Genomic DNA, 20,098 nt, shown 5'->3' on the forward strand with positions numbered 1-20,098 from the left:
GAGTTGGGAGAAGGGTAAGGAGTCCAAGGAATTGTGTATGTATGTGTATAGATGGAGGGGTGGATGGAGGAAGAGAACAAAATATTTACCTCCCATACATTTTTACTGATACCAAGATGAGGTAAGTGGCACACGGGTGTGGCTTCCTCGGTTTGATTTCCAAAAACTGAGGAGGGGCTTTTCCTTCCATATTCGTCTTATTTAAATCTCTGCTTTCACAGTGACTAAATAATTCACAATTCAGAATATTCATAACAGATTTTATTGAACTATAACCAGTTATGATGTGACCAGCGGATACCAACTGAATATGTTAGTCTGAAAATGCATTTTAAAACATTGAACAATCAACTCTACTGTGTGCCAAACTCTGTGTGTAGACATATTTCATGCCTTCAAAAACCTTATAATTCATTCAGGGACACAAAGGCAAAAACTATGATTTACAGGTAAGCCAATAATGTTATCAAAATCCCAAGGGAATAGAGAGAGAGGGAATAAAATCATAGATTATGAATAAACATATTTGAGTTAATGTAGCTTCTTAAATTATTTCTATGTCATATGCTTGGGGGCCTTCAATGGAAAATCCTAGGTAGAAGGACACTCTTTCTATGTTCCCACCACTTCTGAGTGGACCCGAATAAACAGGTATCACTGGTATTTTAATTTTTTTCTCTGTTCCATATTCTACAGAGATCAGCTTGCCTTCCGCCTGACCAGTTAGACGACACAGGAGGTTTTTGACTTCTTTTTTTTTCCACGCGTCTCCACTCGGCAAGAAGGAATTTACATTTTGTGCTTTATTAACGTATTGCTCTATCTTGGCCTTGCAAACAAGACTGTGGAGCCCCTTCTTCTTCCCCAGATAAAACAGGGTGCTTGCCTGCTTGGACCTGCACATGCTCCTGTAATGCCTTTTGAAGGTTCTGCTTAAGGATGAAACATACTTTTCCATGAGTTTGGAATCTTCATCTAGTTCTTGATTTTCTGGCCAGAACAGAAGGCAGGCCAAAAAATAAGGGTCTGGATGTTGATGATTTGGTCCTATGGATTGCAACGCTTCTCGGAGCTCTTTTTTCAGCATGCTAAGTGGGTGGATGCTCTTGGAGTGAGGTTTTAGACAATTAAGAATAATGTTGGCTAAAATGAAATTTAGTTTCTCCTTTGTCAGCTGCTTATTTGGGTTGTCCTTCAGTAGGGAAAGATACTTGTTCACTATATTTTCCATGTTGGTTGCAGCCTCTCTGTGATTTGGATTAAGATATTCCAGGAGTCCAGAAAATCTATCTGCTTTCAAAACTTCTAGAACTTTCCTGGAGTTCTCTTGGAGTAACGGACTCTCTTTGCTTTGTAGCAAACCCAAATCCCAACAGCAGAAAATTTCCCCATATTTCCTGAAACAACGAGTTATTTTCTTGTTTAATGAGATTTCTACTGTTTCTTTTTGGGCGTTTCTCATTTTTAAAAGAACAGTATAATCATGAAGAAAGTCAAAGCACCTTTTCAAATCTGATCGTAAATTTTCTAAGTAGGGTGTGAACTTCCTAAGAGCCAAATAGTATTCACATTTTGGATATGTGGGAATCATCTCCTTTCCTGATAAAAAGTCTACCATAGCTCTTTTAGATAATTCATTTTCTTTGGGGAAACAGGGCGTGAGCTGGAGAATCTGAATAGCATAAAGACCAACTTCTATTTCACCCATGAAACCGGCCGTGTTGTATGTGTCATATTTTCTTTCCAACTTCTGTGGTGCCCAGGACTCCGTTTCACAGGCTTTCCTCTCGGCTTCTTCTTGGGATTTTTTAAAAGCTTTTGAGGCGTTTTCAGCGGCTTCCAGGAGGTATATTAGTTCATTAACTGTAATATCCTTGGCGTTTTTCTTTTCTTCCAACCACCATTTGATTTGACTTTTGTAGACTTGACCAAGTGTATCTGAGATATAAGAATTTTTAGGTGCTCTCTTTTTGGCCTGGTTTGCCCAATCCAGAGCAGTGCTGAAATTCTTCTCTTTAATGTAGAAATATCTTGCCAAGGCCTGACAAATGAACGCATTTTGTGGGAATCGATGAGTCCCAGCAGTCAAGACCATTTCAATTTCTTCATTCTGTAAAGTTTCGATTAATGGGGCAAACAAAGTGTCTGTTTCATCCCCATACTCCTTGCGCTGTCTTGTAAGCAGAAGAGTTTGCATGTCATGTTGAAATTTTTCTTTTCCTATCTCAGAAGCATAGAATAAATCCTCCTTTAAGATCTTCAGTGCAATTTTACACGTATTTAAGTTATAGCTTTTTTCCAGTTCTTTCAGAAAGAAGATGGCAATCAAAGGGTGAATGATGCGCACACCTATGTATCTCCCATATTCTGCGACTTCCGTGTTTATTAGAAGTGTAGAATAGGCTCCCATCTTGTGGTATAGGCTTTCAGGTTCCCAGTGGGTACTAGTGTATATGATTCCCAAAAATATTTCACACTGTGATACTGAGATTATAGAATCAGTGACATAAGAGTTGAGTAGAGCCAGGAAAGAAATGAGTTGTCCTTCCTTGCTGTCCACATTCTGTCCTTTTAGGATATTCTGGACTACCTTTTCTATATACATTTCATTAAAATTGCTCTTCAAGATCATGAAGGAATAAAAGTTTTCACAGTTCTTGTGTTGCTTTTCAATTTCTTCCAGTTTGGCCTCAAAAGCTCTTTGTTCCTTGGAAGAAAGTTGGTAGGTTAGGGCAACACTGTCTGCTAATATTGCCGTTTCATCAGGATTCTGGGATCTCATGCAGTTTAAGATAATAACCAGTGTTTTTTCATATCTCAAACCCTTCTCTGCTAAAATGGACTCGATGGCATTCTGCAGGACATAAACATTTTCCTGGTCTTCAAAATCATCTACAAGGAGAAGCACAGGAAAGTAATCTTCATGGCTGGTTGCTTTATAGGTAATCAATTTGGTCACTTGTTCTACAATTTCTACAAAATCAGTTGTTTTGTTTTTTAACACAGCACATCTAAAATTCTTCTTTAAGTCCCAGAGAACATTCATAGCCAATGTAGTGCCTCCACAGCCTGGATGGTGATACAGATTGATAATTTTTGCAAATACTGGTTTAGGAGAGTCTGCCCAGCACTGTATCAGATCTTTAAGCTTTTCATAAATATCCCTTTTGACAAAAGCTGAAGAATAGTTTTCAGAAGAAAAGTAGAAGTTCCACCAGGATACTTTGCCACCTCGATAAAAGTGTTCCTCTTTTGATGTCTTAAATTCTTGGAATTTAGATTTGTCTTTCTCTATGTCTGTGTCTTTACACTCATTTTCACAGAGGATTTCTAGCGCGGTCAGGACATCCTCTTCCTTCTTCTCTAAGATAACCGAAGACGATCCGTGGGAGGGCAAAAATCTTCTTGATGATTGAGTCACTGGTTTTAGTTTGAGGATAGTACTGTTTATCAGTTCTAAATTTAAGGTGGAAATACTGTGGTTTGTTAATTCATCTGCTGTTGTCTGTCTTGTTTGTAGCAGATCTTTCCATCGCTGATAAATCTGTGAGTTTACGCAGATACACAATATATTTTCCATTCCTTTGAGAGCTTGGTAGAAAGCACAGAAAGTTTCAACGAGGGGATCTCCTGGGCTTTCCACTGGAGAGAGTAATAGAAACACGACCAAAAATTTCCCTCTTGGCATTATATTTTCACCTGTGAGAAATAAAATCAGCTTCCTGACTTCAGAAGCTCTTTCTCTGTGCCATAAATGTGGTTCCAGAGGCCTATAGCTCTCATTTTTCAAGTCTGATCTGCCGTTGCAGAAGATCCAGCTGGTCTGCTCATAAAGATTCAAACTAGAAATTTTCTCCCTTGCGTTACTTGTCTTTTCTTCAAACTGATTTGGAAAGTGAAGATTTGCTACTCGGTTTTTTTTGTAAGCTTTGACCACCCCCTTGCTCACAGATTCGGGATCAAATTCCAGCACAGCAAACCATTTCATTTCCTGTAGAAAATCTAAGTTCTTCGTTTGATTTGGATGGCATTTATTTGTTACAAGAATGTACCAGCTGTAGTATGAATTATCCAGTGAGTCTCGGTTGCCTATGAGAAGTTTAACCAACTTTTGTCCTTCACTCTCCTTCTTATTTGCCTTCACTTCATATTCTTCTTCAGCCACTTTTCTAGATGCTGCTACTGACTCTAAATTTTGTAAAAATTCTCTGTAAGCTATGTCCCGTTGTTTGACATTGGCCAGGACATCCTTAGAGCTGGCCCCGTCTCTCACAAATAGTGAAAGATCTTGGTTTGGTTTCCATGTTTCATTTTTACAATTTTGCATCCTAATTAAGAAATATTTTTTTTCACATACAGAATATTTTGGAATAACATCTACTTCAATGACAAATCTGTCAGACGGTGTATTGTTCTGCAGTAGGACTTCTACAAACCTTGGCTCCCGAATGCACTTCTTCGCTTCATTGATCTCATTTTCTTCAAAGTATTGTCTGATCATTATATTAAAGTGGTTAATGAAGGCATCCTTACTGGTGACTTTCACGCCAACAATTTGTCCGTGGGGTCTGTCCTTGACTCCAAAATGGATAGTGCCATTGGTGCGTGAATTCATACAAGCTGATGCAAATCGGAAGACTTCATTGCTAAATTTCATCTTAATGTCCTTTTCTGTGGCTGCTTCTGTATTTGTGAGGGCTTTGAACTCATGTATTGGGTCTATGAGATTGAGTGGGCCAGTTTCAGGTTGTAGGATACTATGTTCTATGTAACGTTGGCTGTTATGGAACTGATCAAAAGGATATGGCATACAAGTCAACTGTTCAGTTTCTAGCCTATTCTCATTTTGGTCTTCAGTGGTTGCTCCTTCATTTAATGCATCTTCTTTCATAAGAATCGATTCTTGTTCTTTGGTCTCTCTGGTCTCTCTGAGATCATGATCGGTATTGGATAACACTGACTTTTCCTCTTCCTTTTTCGTCTTTTGTGGCTTTTTTGGGTGTTCTTTTTTGGAGGGCTTTGTATCATCTAATTGTCCAGAATCCTGATTGTTACTTTCAGAGGAACTGTTATTCAATCTGTTATATCTACGTTTTATCAAAAGTGCTGGACCCCGTGGTAGTCCCATTTCTCTAAGGTCATTCTCAGTTAATTCCTGCAGGACTAATCCAGTTACTTCTTCAGTGAGAAGAATCTGCCCATATTTTTCATCAATCTTAAGGTCTTTTGTTACCCATTGTTTCACATGCTCTTTGGTCCAGTCGTTGATAATTTCAGGTAGATTTACTTGTTCACTCATGTCAACTTGCAATTTTCTTCCTTGGAAAAAGTAATACAGTAAGTATTTTAGTATTATACTTTATCATGGAAATCACATATTCAATTATGTATATAATTTGATATAAACAACATATATAAAATATTGTTCAAGGTTGACTTTTAAAACTACTTGGTACTTATTCTTAATGTTTTATAGTCCCAATTGGTGCCCTTATTTCCTAGATGATTATAATTGTGATTGTGAAATGAGCAGTAGCTGCTAACTAGGCTGACATATACCTTTATTCACATAGTAATTTTTCTGTTTAGGCTTAACTTGGTGAAGGTTGGGTTTTTGTAACTTAAACCCAGAATCTTAAGTACCACAGGCATTGGTTCCCATAGCTGAATATTGCAAATAAACTTTAAAATATAAAACTGGATAAGTGGCGTGGGGGGGTGCCTGGCTGGCTCAGTTGGTAGAGTGTTTGACTCTTGATCTCAGGGTCGTGAGTTTGAGCCCCAGATTGGGTGTAGAGATTAATTAAAGAAAACTTAAAAAAAAAACTGGATACGTGGAGGTGGGTTGGGGAACAGGAACCTCCTTTCTCAGCTAGGAAGATGGCCATCTTTGTTACATAGTGATGAAGCAACCAGTTACCTCATCACCCACTGTCTTTTGGAACTCAAGCTGTTAGGCCACCAAGGTGGAAAGAGATGTGGCAGCAAAATGTCAGGATAATCAATTTGGTTTGCTAATTCTTGTGGCTCTCAGAGGTACCAAAAGAGTTAGCTGTAGTTCAAACTGGCCTGGCCTGACTGAAATTAGATAAGGAAGATAATATGAGTTTTTAACTTTGTTAAAACCAATTCAGCCTATGTAGTAACATTTTTCTAGATATGTCTGCTAAGCAAAAATAAACTATTGGGACTTCTTCAAAATAAAAAGCTACTGCACAGCAAAAGAAACAATCAACAAAATTAAAAGATAACTTATTGAATGAGAGAAGATATTTGCAAATGACATATCTGATAAAGGGTTCATATTTAAACATATAAAGAACTTATACAACTCATTGCCAAAAAAACAATCTAATTAAAAATGGGCAGAAGACATGAATAGACATTTCTCCAAAGAAGACATACAGATGGCCAACAGACACATGAAACGATGCTCATCATCATCAGGGAAATGAACATCAAAACTCTAATGAGAAAGAAGAGGAAGATGGCAGCAGAGTAGGAGGACCAGGTTTGTCACATCCCATGAACACAACTGGATAATTATCAAATCATCCTAAATACCCCAGGAATCAACCTAAAAGAGCAGAATACACATTTTTTTCAAGTGTACACATAACATTCTCCAGAATAGATCACATATTAGGTCACAAAACAGGCCTCAACAAATACAAAAAGATTCAAATCATACGATGCACCTTTTCTGACCACAGCACTATGAAACTAGAAGTCAACCATAAGAAAAAAATTGGAAAGAGCACACATACCTGGAGATTAAATAACATGTTACTAAACAATGAATGGGTTAATCAGGAAATCAAAGAAGGAATCAAAAAATATACGGGAACAAATGAAAGTGAAAACACAATAGTCCAAAACCTTTGAGATGTAGCAAAAGTGGTCCTAAGAGGGAAGGAATAGCAATACAGGCTTATCTCAAAAAGTGAGAAAAATCTCAAAATAAACAATCTAAGCTTACACCTAAAGGAGCTAGAAGAACAACAACAAAAGCCTAAAGCCCCAGAAGGAAAGACATAATAAAGATTAGAGCAGAAATAAATGTTATAGAAACTAAAAACACAATAGAACAGATCAATGAAACCAGGAACTGGTTCTTCGAAAAAATTAATAAAATTAATAAATAAAATAAACCTCTAGCCAGACTTATCAAAAAGAAAACGAAAAGGACCCAAATAATTCACCATGATCAAGTGATATTTATTCCTGGGTTGCAAGGTAGTTCAATATTTGCAAATTAATCCGCATGATACATCACATTAATAAAAGAATGGATACCTGGAGCACCTGTGTGGCTCAGTCAGTTAAGTGTCTGACTCTTGATTTTAGCTCAGGTCATGGTCTCAGGGTTGTGAGATCCAGCCCTGCAAAGGGCTCTGAGCTGGGCATGGAGCCTGCTTAAAATTCTCTCTCTCCCTCTACCCTTCCTTCCTTCCCCCCCTACAAAAGAGAGGAATGGATAAGAACCGTATGATCATTTCAATGGATGCAAAAAAGCACTTGACAATGTACAACATCCATTCATGATAAAAAACTCTCAACAAAGTAGGTTTTGGGGGAACATACCTCAACATAATAAAGACCATATATGAAAAACCCACAACTAATACCATCCTCAATGGGGAAAAACTGAGAGTTTTTCCTCCAAGGTCAGGAATAAGACAGGGATGTCCACGCTCACCACTGTTATTTAACATAGTACTGGAAGTCCTAGCCACGGCAATCAGACAACACAAAGAAGTAAAAAGGATTCAAATCTTAAGAAAGAAGTAAGACTTTCACTATTTGCAGATGACATGGTACTCTATATAGAAAACCTGAAAGACTCCACCGAAAAACTGCTAGAACTGATAAACAAAATCAGTAGAGTTGCAGGATACAAAATCAAAGTACAGAAATCTGTTGCACTTCTATACAGCAATAATGAAGCAGCAGAAAGAGAAATTAAGGAATCAATCCCATTTACACCAAAAACAATAAGATACCTAGTAATAAACCTAACCGAAGAGGTGAAAAACTTGTACTCTGAAAAGTATGAAATACTGATGAAAGAAATTGAAGGTGATACAAAGAAATGGAAAGACATTCCATGCTCATGGATTGGAAAAACAAAGATTGTTAAAATGTCTATAATACCCAAAGAAATCTACACATTTAATGCAATCTCTGTGAAAATACCAACAGCATTTTTCACAGAACTAGAACAAACAATCCTAAAATTTGTATGGAACCACAAAAGACCCCAAACAGTCAAAGAAACCTTGTAAAAGAAAAGCAAAGCTGGAGGCATCACAATTCTGGACTTCAAGTTATATTACAAAGCCATAGTGATCAAAACAGTGATGGTACTGGCACAAAAATAAACACATAGATCAGTGGAACAGAATGGAAAACCCAGAAATGAACCCACAACTATATGGTCAATTAATCTTCAACAAAGCAGGAAAGACTATCCAGTGGGAAAAAGTCTCTTAAACAAATGGTGTTGTGAAAACTGGACAGCCATATGCAAAAGAATGAAATTGGACCACTTTCTTGCACCGAACAAAAATAAATTCAAAATGGATTAAAGACCTAAATGTGAGAGCTGAAACCACAAAAAATCCTGGAGGAGAACACAGGCAGTAATCTCTTTGACATCAGCTGTAGCAACCTCGTTCTAGATATGTCTCCTGAGGCAAAGGAAAAAAAGCAAAAATAAACTATTGGGACTTCATCTTCCACACAGTGAAGGAAACAATCAACAAAACTAAAACAACCTAGTGAATGGGAGAAGACTATCTGATAAAAGGTTAGTATCCAAAACATAACAAGAACTTACAGAACTCAACACTGAAAAAATCAATAATCCAGTTAAAAACGGGCAGAAGACATGAATAGACATTTTTCCAAAGAAGACATCTAGATGACCAACAGACACATGAAAAGATACTCAACATCACTGATCATCAGGAAATACGAATCAAAACTACAATGAAATATCTCCTCACACCTGTCAGAATGGTTAAAACAACCCAAGAAACAGGTCAGGATGTGGAAAAAGGGGAACCCTCTTACAATGCTGGTGGGAATGAAAACTGGTGCAGCTACTCTGGAAAATAGTATGGAGATTCCTCAAAAAATTAAAAATTAGAACTACTATATTATCCAGTAATTCCACTACTGGGTATTTACCCAAAGAACAAGATAACACTAATTTGAAAAGATATATGCACCTCTATGTTTATTGCAGCATTATTTATAATAGCCAAATTATGGAAGCAATCCAAGTGTCCACCGATAGTTGAATGGATAAAGAAGATGTGGTGTATACACACAATGAAATATTACTCAGTCATAAAAAGGAATGAGATCTTGCCATTTGCAACAACATGGCTAAATCTAGAGGGGATAATGTATTATGCTAAGTGAGATAAATCAAAGAAAATCAAATACAATACGATTTCACTCATATGTGGAATTTAAGAAACAAAACAAAAGAACAAGGAAAAAAGAGACAGACCAAAAGAACAGAATTTTAACTATAGAGAACAAACTGATGGTTACTAGAGGGGAGGTGGGAAGCGGGATGGGTGAAGTAGGTGATGGGAATGAAAAGTACACTTATGATGAGCACTGAGTAATGTACAGAATTGTTGAATCACTGTAGTATACACCTGAAACTAATATAACACTGTATGTTAAGTATATTGGAATTAAAATTATACTGTAATTAAACTAAAATTAAAAAAAACAAACAATCTTAGCCTAAGTTATTGATGTGAGACTAATGAAGATCCCACATAATTGTGGGATTTGCTGAATTGCAAGAACTGAATATCCTGGAACGTCCTAGAGCAGGGATTCTCAACTTGGGCTGAGCATTAGAATCGCCTGGGACTCCACATTCTGATAATTTAATTGTTTGAGGGTGTGGGAGTAGAATTCAAGCATAGTACTTTTTAAAATCTGTCAGTGTCATTCTCTTGTGCAGATGAAGTGAGAGCAGTTCTCAAAATGTAGTCTCCAGATCAGCATCATTAGCACCACTTGGAAGCATGGTAAAATGTAAATTCTCAGGTCCCACCCCCAACCTAATGAATCAAAATTAAAAAGGGAATCAATAGAATGGTTTAAATAAGGGAAAACAAGAAGATGAAAATATTATAAGGATAAGCAGATTAAAAGTATTAAGTATCAAACAAAACAAAAATATTAAACTATATAGAGAAAATACAAACATTTTAAAAGATTTGTAATTTTTTAAATGACAGATTTACAGATCCTAGTTTTAAAAAGATCATTTTAAATGAAAGATTTATAGGTCCTAGGTTCTTATATAATAAGTCACAAAGTCTAGCTAAACTGTAAATTTGACCCATCTGTGTTTGGGGTTTCTTGCAGAAGCTTTTCCAGAAGGTCTTCTTGATGTCATATGTGAAGGATGAGCTAAACTGAGGCCTCAGCCTATAGCCTTATGACCAGCCAGAGAAGAAACCCATACCAGTCATTTACGGTGTGAATACCATAGGCACTTTAGAATAATTTACCCTGTCTATAGGCATGCTACCACTGGGCATAGCAGCTTCTGCTTGCTTGTATAAAACTCTTCCTAGTGCCTCAGTATCCTGAATCCTCTTAGTCACTTTGGCTTCATTCAGCAGGACACACCTAGTCCTGAGCCAATTAGCAGAACTATAAGCAACTGGCACAATGAACATTATAAACATATTTCGGATTATCAATTCCATTCACTTACAGTGTAGATGGAAGAGGTCTTAGAATTAGCATTCATATTGCAACCAGAGATAAATATCATTTGTTTATTCACTTGACAAATATTTATTGAGCACCTATTAGGCATCATGCTCAAGAAAACCAGTGGTGACTAAAAGAGATATGAAGTTCTTTCATAGGACTTAGAGTCCAGTGGAGAAAATTTTAAAAAGAAAGAAGAACCATACACACATACATTCAAAACAGTTTATCATGACAAACTGTGATAGCGCTTTGTGTAAGACAAAATAAGGGGCAAAGGATTGGGATCTGTGAGGAGAGGAGTGTCACTAGGAGGAAGGTGGAGACACTGGGCAGGTGAAGTTAAAGTGGAGCTTCTGGAGTAGGGTAGGAGGAAGGTAGAGGGAGCAAGTCTGGGGGACAGAGTGAAGGGAATAAGGAATAGTCTACCTGGTGGGATTTCCAAGGGCCTATCTAGTGGGTCCAAGGAAATGGGTATGGTGGTGCTCCGCAGTGGGCTGTCCCTGCTTCTGCCGCCAGAGCCAGGTGCTGGGCCTGCCAAAAAGAATTCCTGGGCAGAGGGAATTATTGACCAGGAGATGACTCTTCGAACCCAGGAGCCTGGAGGCTCATCCCTGATCCTCCTGTCTCCTCTGCAGAGTCCCTAAGTGTCATTTCGGATAAGACTGAAGGTAGAGATTCTGCCTTACCTCTTTACAAGCACTATATGGAACCGATAGGATAAACAGTTATTAATAAGCATATTCCTAACGGAAGACTTTTTGAAGTCACTTTGGAGAAAAGGCTGAATAAAAAAATGACTGTTGTATTATTTTTAAATTTAGTCTTAAAATGTCTCATACCTTAAAAACTTGCTGAATACTTGCTTTTTATATATTTTAATATATTTTGACCCCCTTTCTGTAGGCAGCTGAGGGGAAGAGGTACTCAAGGCCTCAGACACTATTCTCATCACAATTTTTGGTGGCTCCATAGACACCTAGATGATCCTTCAGTACACTGGCCTTTCTCCCTCTTGACTGCCTCTCGTCTAATGATCTCGACCTCCCCCCAATTCCAGTGTTACGGTCACACCATTGACCTTATCACAAACTGTTATGGGTTGAATTGTGACCCCCCCCACAAACTCATGTGTTTGTGATAGGTTGAAATGGGGTCACTTATGTCAAGGGGTTTAAGATGGAGTCAGGAGGCCATTAAGGAGATGGGCCTTACACATGTCCTCACTGGTAGAACCATGAACTTTTAAACTGGGCCAGATAGAAAATATTCCAAGGACTCAGTCCTAACACTTGCAATTTGCTACTTGCTAGCAAGAGGTTTTGCTTAGTGATAGCCTTAGCAATCAATTATATTCAGTCAAGATTAGTTTTCTGCCGCCAATACCAATCAAAAATTCTTTGTAAGCATGTATACAGGCATTCCCTTTTTGTCTGAAAAATCCCTGACTTTTGCTTAGTGGGACACTATCTGGGTTGTTACCCAAATCTGTGTACTCCAAATTGCAACTCTTTGATCCCAAATAAACTCTCTTGCTTAATGATCACCTCCTCCCAAGTTTAGGTGATGTGACGAAGTCCTAGCCCCAGTACCTTGGAATGTGACCTTTTTGGACATAGGGTCGTTGCAGATGTTAACATGAAGCTGTTAAAGTGGGCCCTAATTCAGTATGACTGGTATCTTTATAGGAAGGGGAAATTTAGCCACAGAGGCACAGACACAGTGAGAATGCCACGTGCGGAAGAAGGCAGAGATTGGGGTGATCACTAAGCCAAGGAATGCCAGAGATTGCCAGCAAACCACCAGAAACTAAAGGAGAGGCAGGGAATTCATTCTCTTTCACAGCCCACAGAAGGAACCGAACCCGCCAACATCTTGATCTTGAAGAACTCCAGCCTCCATAACTACAAGACAATACATTTTTGTGGTTTAAGCCATGCAGTTTGTGGTACTTTGTTACAGCAGCCCTAGCAAACTAATAGAACCACCAGTGGCTACAAGCCTTCCAGCATCTCAGATTCAAATATCTCCGTCTCACCAGGATCTCCTGCCCCTTAGACTCACTACCTTTATTTATTAAAAAAAAAAAAGATTTTATTGATTTATTTGAGAGAGAGAGAGAGAGAGCAGGGAGGAGCAGAGGGAGAGGGAGAGCAAGAGAGAGAATCTCAAGCAGACTCCCTGCCTAGCGGGGAGCCCCACATGGGGCTGGATCTCATGACCCTGAGATCATGACCTGAACTGAAATCAAGAGTCAGATGCTTAACTGACTGAGCCACCCAGGCACCCCTAGACTCACTGCCTTTAGTGTTCAAATTCTAATATTTCTTTAATACCAAGACCTATATCTCACTGATTCTAGATTCTATCACTCTCTCACTGCCGTCCCCCTGTCCTCGCATCTCCTCACTGCCTCTCCCTTGTAACTAGCTTGACACACATTCTCCTCTCTCATCAAATCTCCAACACCTCCTCACCGTTGTCGTTTTCCACTGTAACCCTGCTGCCTATTGTAACTGGGAAATTAGAGCAATCAGAAGAGAGCTTCCCTGAGCTCTTAAAACCATATCTACCACTGTCCTGCTTCTTGACTTTTCTTCTGTTACTAGGTCCATACATTCTATTTTAGTTTCTGTTCTCTGAATGGACTGTCCATACCTCTTGCTCTGGAAAGGACATCCGTACATCTCTGGGCATCTCCTCTGGAGATGTTCTCATCACTCTCCACAGACTTGCTCTGTCCAGGTCTGTGGCAATATCTTCTCTTAGAGTCCTCTCTCACCTTGTCCTTTGGGCACCCCAAATATTATAAGGAAAAGCTGTAGATTTTCTTTTCTGATTTAGCCAGTGATTACAGCAATTCCACTAGACTCCAGCACTCTCCAAGAAGCAACATATGAAGGGTTTCCTGCTTATCAGCTACTAGATGCTCAGAGATGTGTGTGTGTGTGTGTGTGTGTGTGTGTGTGTGTGTGTGTGTGTGTGTAATGTGGGGATGGTGGGAGGGCTTGTCTTTGTGCTACCTCCCAGGGAGACGGCATCCCCCTCATTTTCTCCTTTATTGTTTGAATTCTGTTAGGAACCACAGGGAGATGGGAACACTCTTCTCAAACTGGAATGGGATTTGTCCTCCCCAAATCTGTCTTTTTATCTCTATCTCACAGGTTCCCCCATTGTTCAAAGATGAAGACTCTTTATAACATCAAAACATTTCTCAGCTGCTCACTGCTATGATGGGAACTGAGAAAATACATAATAATTTGAAGTTACTATAAATTTGGTAACACTGTCACATGAATTTTCCACTCTGTCAGTTATACAAGCATCTTAATCTATGATCCATATTTGGTTGGAACTATGTATTTAATTCAAGGTGACCATGATTTGGGCAAAAACATTTTAATAATGCTTTGGTGTAAAAAAAAAAAAGAAAAAAAAAATAATGCTTTGGTGTAACTCTGTGGCCCAATCAGTGTCTTCAACCTTGTTTTGGGTGACAATTTGTGAATATTTATGTAGAATTTAATGTGTTTCACTGTTCAAAGGCCTTTCATGAACATTCTTTGATTAGATTTACATCCTGGAGTGTTGGCATATTTTTTAAACATGAGGGACATTTATGTTTGGCAAGAAGCTACATAGTGTAAATAAAGGGGAAGGGGTCATGATCAGGAAAATAATATCATGATCAAATGTGTCTCCTCTCAGCCAACCTGTTTTAATTGTATAAGAACATGGGAATAGAACCAGTCTTGTCTTGGTTAGGTCTTTCTAGCCTCATCTCCAGAGTGTTCCAAATCTAGAAATACTCTGCGCCACAGTTGCTGGAAGGTTTCCTTTTTTTTTTTCTTTTTAAGATTTATATATTCATTTGAGAGAGAGGGAAGTAGGGCAGGGGCAGAGGGAGAGAAGGAGAGAAAAAGACTCCCTGCTGAGTGCAGAGCATGACTCTACCCCTAAGATCACGATCTGAGCTGAAATCAAGAGTTTGACACCCAACTGACTGAGCCACCCATTTTTTAAAGAATTCTACAGTCAGTGCAAGTTACAGCTAGTGATAGATAAACGTGAAAACAGCAAGATTTCTCATTCTTTTTAGAATTTTTCATTAGAAGTAGCTCATGTACCCTTGAAAATATATTCACTTTCAACGTTCTGCTTTAGTTTTTAGAATCTGTTTTTAAAGAAAACTTTTCCTGAGATTAAGAATTCCTCATATCAGCGAGGTCATATGATACATGTCTTTCTCTGATTGACTTATTTCACTAAGCATAACACCCTCCTGGTGATGGGTATTAAAGAGGGCACATTCTGCATGGAGCACTGGGTGTTATGAACAAACAATGAATCATGGAACACTACATCAAAAACTAATGATGTAATATATGGTGATTAACATAACAATAAAAAATAAAAAAATAAAAAAAACTTAAAAAAAAAGAAAACTTTTAAAGCAAGTTGATGAAGCAGGTATCTTTAATGACTAGAAACTTACCAGGGCTTTTCTGAAAACTTCCTTTTTATATCAGCAACCTGAAATAAGTCTTTATGAGGTGCTTTGATCTCAAACTGTTAGATTAGTTGTCTTTTCTTGAAAATTTGCAAGAGTCATGTCCTGGAAAACATCTATGTATGAGGAAGTAAAGATGTAGGCAGAACAGATCTGGTCCTTTTCCAGTTTTGCCTTTTGTTGAGGATCTGTTACATTAAAAAAAAATACGATATCACAGAAAATTAAAATGCAGTTGATTGGACCATTGTTTAGGAAGTGTTTATGAGACAGATTTTCCCGCTAACTTTCCACTGTGAAAAATTTCAAACATATAGAAGATGTGAAAGAATAACGAAAAGAACATCCTCCACGGAGAGGACATCTCTTCCTATATTTAAATACTTTTAATAAATTAGATAAATGTCCAATATATGTTGCAGGCATTCTCTTTCCTCCCACATTCCACATTCAATGTGGAACAAATCCTGTAGGGACGTGGTCTCTTCAAAACACATCCCACATCTGACCACCAACCACCACCTCCACGGCTACCAACCCGTCCAAGCCCCCACCTCTCTCCTGGATGACAAGAGTGGCTCCCTCACTTGTTTCCTTCTTGCTATTATTAATCCTGCTGGGGACTTCCTCAAAATAGCAGCCAGAGTGGCCCTGTCCAAATGTAAATAGCATGCCAATATTCTGTTCAGTCCCTCCAGTGGCTCTCCATTTGACTCAGAGTGAAAGCCCAGCTCCTTATTATAAACTATAAGGCCTCACATGACCTGGCAACCTGCTATCCTTCTGGTATGACATCTTACTTTCACTTCCCTTTCTAAAGCGGCTCCAGCCCCCTTGTTACTGCTTCTGGCCTCCAGCTCCTTTTGTCTCCCTGGGAGGTTCCTGGATACCTGTGGGTCCCCTTCCCTCCCTTCCCTCAGGCCTTTCATCTCCTACCTTCTCACTTGAGGCCTGCTTGGCCAGCCTGCAAGGAAATTTTATTCCAGCTCCAATATTTCTGAGCCCCTCCTCTGGTTTCTTTCTTTTTTTTTTTTCTTCCTTTAAATATATATGCTTAAGATTTATCACAATAAAGTATTCCAAATATTCCTGCTTATTTATCTTATTTCTTTTTCTGTCCCCACCCATTATTCTCTGTGCTTCATGAGGACAAGGATTTTGTACATTTGTTTGTTTTGTTCACTATTTTACAGTGCCTAGCACAGAGTAGCTGCTTAACAAAAATTTGTTGAATGAATAACATATTCTCGGGGTTGTTTAAACTAAGGAATTTTTGAAAACTCTTGAGTTAGCTGCGTCTGTGCGTCAGAGGACCAAAGGACTTAGTTCGTTTCACTAGGGCAGTTGAATCACTACGGCAATTATTTCACTTGGCTTGAATCCCAGACAGAAATCTAAGAATATTTGTTTACTGTGTTGTTCATTAGGCCACAACTAACTCTAGCTTCAATCATCTGGGCACAAAGAAGGGAAAGGAAATTTTGTCAAAAGGAAAGAAAACTTAATAGGTATGTGTCTCCTGCAGTCCTTCTAGGTACCCCAGGTTCACAACATCCTGTAACATTTCTGCTGTGTCACTCACAGTTCCCAAATAAGGTCATTTCTCATACTGGGCTAGGCCTCTCTTCTGGAGCCTTGGCACCACTGTTGTTCTCATTCGCTGCTGGTGTTCCAGGGAGCTGATCTCCTGGGGAGGGCCTTACCCCTTTCTTTAGACACGGTCTTTTCAGATCTGCTGCAATACTTTCTTTTAGCCAGAGTCCTCTTTCAGTACTTTAACCACCTACCCTCTGTCAGGATATCCTAAAGACTGAGAAGACAGATTCCAGATTCTCTCTTTTGTTTTAGACACGTGATTATTTCCAATAAGTCCCAACATTCTACAGTTTTTTTTTTCTTTTTTTTTTTTTAATTTTTAGTAAGCTCTACAACCAACGTGGGGCTCAAACTCACGACCCAGAGTTCAAGAGCTGCACGTTCTTCTGACTGAGCCAGTCAGGTGCCCCTTTTTAATTTCTTTTTAAAATTTATTTATTTTATTTTTTTAAGGCCTAACATGCTAGAAATGAAGCAGCACATCAGAGATTTCTCTCTGCAGTACATCCCTTTTTCTTACAGCTTTTAGGCCTCTATACACAGTGACTCACTGTGTTCAGTGCTGCAAAGGGGAATTTTGTGCCACCTAAGAGACGGCAGCTTTCTCTCACTTCTTTTTGTTCAGTTTCTGCCAACAGATACCAGGGAGACAGAAACACTCTCCTCAGATAAGATCACAGACATTTATTCCCCAAATCTGGAGACTTTTTTTGTTAAATGGAAAAATCAGCAATACCTTGTCCTAATATGATATACTAAACTCTTTAATAATATCCTTGCGCCTATTATAATGTCAAAAGTTTCTCAACCCCCCTCTCCAGCTCATGACAGCAGTTGTAAACATATAACGATTTGAACCTATTACATTCAATAATACTTTTTAAAATAGTTTATACTCTATCAGTCATAAGAGCATCTGCATATATATTGTTGGAGCTAAGTAAAGATCAAAATGACTGGTGTGGTCAAAATTTGAGGCTGACTTGACATAATTCTTGGCTTCCTAGGGGCTCCCATCTTCCTGTTTGAAACAATGATAAACACAGATCTTACCAGTAATAACATTAATTACTGGCAAAGGAGTTATAGAATGCCATTCTCCAGCAACTACTCCAGTTTTCTCTCTTTAGTATTAAACAAGAAGCATCAAATCATCAGAGCACTTAGAGTCAAGCAATGAGGGTGCCCACCCACTCTCATCTCAGGGGGTCCTCGGAGCACCCCAGATATCGATGCCCTGAGGAGTTCTGTTCTGCCGGACTCTTAGAGCTGCCCTTGGGGAGAGATGCTATAGAATCCTAATGCTACTCTGGGAGGGCTACACACATTCCTTCTGCAGGTCAGACGAAATGAAACCACACACAAGCAAGTTAAGTTTCATTTCCTGAAGTTAAGTTTCCATTTCAGTTTTTAACCAGACTGCTGTAAAAAAAAAAAAAAAATGAATGTGAAGGGAATTCTTACAAAGAAAAAAAAAAACACTTTGGAGAGTGTGATCTTTGACTAAATGTAAAACCTCTAATAATATCTTAAGTTATGGAAGACAGAATTTTGTATAATTGTACATGACCACAGGTTCCTTTACAACCCTTAATGTTTCCATTCCTGAACTTTGCATTGTTTCTCTATTGTCTTTCCCACTGCCCTACACGATCCGGGAAAACTTCTCACCACTCCGAGTACATGTAATGGTACATTTCTTTTTAGAGGAGCATTTACAAAGTTAGCCTCACTTAAATATGTCAGTATGTATTTAATCTATTGATATTTCTAATTACTTTCAATATCTTTACAAGCAATCATTTATCTAGGAACACATGTGTTGATATAAAAAGTACAGCTGGAGTTTTTAAAAAAAAATAGCTGTCCCATAGGCAGAAAATATAAAGGTTTAATGATGCAGTAACTTACCAGGATTTTCCTGAAAAATTCCTTCTTTTTATATCAGGAACTTGAAGCAGTTGATTTTAACCGTTGTTTTCTTAATCCTTTCCTGATGGCCAGGAGACAAAAGATTGTAAAATCCTTTTGAAAAACTAAGCAAACTAAGTTGTGGAGTTCTCTGGTCTCCTGATATTCTGACTCCTCTGAGGGTGTGTAAGATGTGCTGTGAAGGGACAGAATGAGGAAGTAGAAATGCAGGAAGTTTCAGTTTTCCTTAAGAGTGGTTTATTTGGATTTGGAAGGATATAAAATATCCAAAAGTTAACATCACAGAATATTATCAAAAAATTTGAACCATTGTTTAGAAACTGTTCATCAGACAATATTTTAAGTCATAAAAGTTAAGAAATTGCAGTGGGAAGACACTTACAGGAAAAAAAAATAAATACAGGGGAGAACATTAAAATCTCAATGCAAGTGCCTGTTATGGGATGAATTGTGCTCCTCCACAATTCGTATATTGAAGTCCTAACAGAATGTGACTGTATTAGGAGATCGGGTCTTTAAAGAGACAGTTAAAAGGAGGTCACTAGGGTGGGCTCTAACATATCTGGTGTCTTTGTAAGAAGAGATTAGGACACAGACGAACACACAGAAACAGAAAAGACCACGTAAAAATACAGGGAAAAGAGAGCCACCTATATATCCCAAAGCTGTCACACCAGTTTACACTCAGTTAGTAGTGGATTATAAATTCTCCTTATTCTACATCCTTGCTAACTCTTGGTATTATGAGACTTTCTAATTTTTGTCATTCAAGTCCATGTGAAATCATATCTTGTTGTGGTTTTAATTTCCATTTCCCTTATTACTAGTGAGGTCAAAAATGTTTACAATGGTACAAAAGTGATATGTATTCAGTAAAATCCATATTTCGAATTTTGAAAAATTGTTCATATGTTTAGGGCTGTTTATGTTTCCTCTTCTATGAAATTCCCATTCACTTCTTTTGCATATTTTTTCTATCAAATTGGTCATGTTTTTCCTATTTGTTTTAGGATGCTTTATATATCAATCCACACTAGAAAATTTCCATTGATTTTCCAGCTAAGACTTTATGAAAAATTTCAAAGTATTTCAAAATACTTTATGAAAAATTTCAAGATATTTATACAAAGATAGTTACTGAAGCGTTTTGGTAATTCCAAAGAAAAAATGGCAATAACCTAATTGGCCATAAATAGGAATCAGTAGTGTAGTCATAAAACTAAAATATAGCCATTAAAAATAATTTTAATATATCCCTATTGAAATGGAATGACTTCCAGAATCCAAGGGAACTAATTCAGGAGT

At 38.1% G+C, this 20,098-nt stretch overlaps 1 protein-coding gene across 3 annotated transcripts; it reads right to left on the reverse strand.

The window, feature by feature from the left end:
- Positions 1-248: 248 nt before the first annotated feature.
- SAMD9L (sterile alpha motif domain containing 9 like) lies at positions 249-18,988 on the reverse strand. 3 transcript variants are annotated; one of them, XM_027573755.2, is made up of 3 exons: positions 18,773-18,988; positions 15,251-15,453; positions 249-5,315 (listed from the first exon to the last, which is right to left on the reverse strand). In XM_027573755.2, exon 3 carries the CDS (start codon positions 5,297-5,299, stop codon positions 545-547), a length of 4,755 nt encoding a protein of 1,584 aa, XP_027429556.1. In that variant the 5' UTR covers positions 5,300-5,315; positions 15,251-15,453; positions 18,773-18,988; the 3' UTR covers positions 249-544. The 3 variants fall into 3 exon arrangements, with proteins under 3 accessions (XP_027429556.1, XP_027429555.1, XP_027429557.1); XM_027573754.2 differs by having other exon boundaries at positions 249-5,319; XM_027573756.2 differs by lacking the exon at positions 15,251-15,453 and having other exon boundaries at positions 249-5,319.
- Positions 18,989-20,098: the final 1,110 nt, after the last annotated feature.

The sequence above is a fragment of the Zalophus californianus genome, chromosome 12 (genome assembly GCF_009762305.2).
Source record: "Zalophus californianus isolate mZalCal1 chromosome 12, mZalCal1.pri.v2, whole genome shotgun sequence".
In the NCBI taxonomy this organism is placed as follows: Eukaryota; Metazoa; Chordata; class Mammalia; order Carnivora; family Otariidae; genus Zalophus; species Zalophus californianus.

Bases quoted from the DNA above. Each gene is read 5' to 3' on its own strand.
- SAMD9L (XM_027573756.2), bottom strand. From the start codon at position 5,299: ATGAGTGAACAAGTAAATCTACCTGAAATTATCAACGACTGGACCAAA.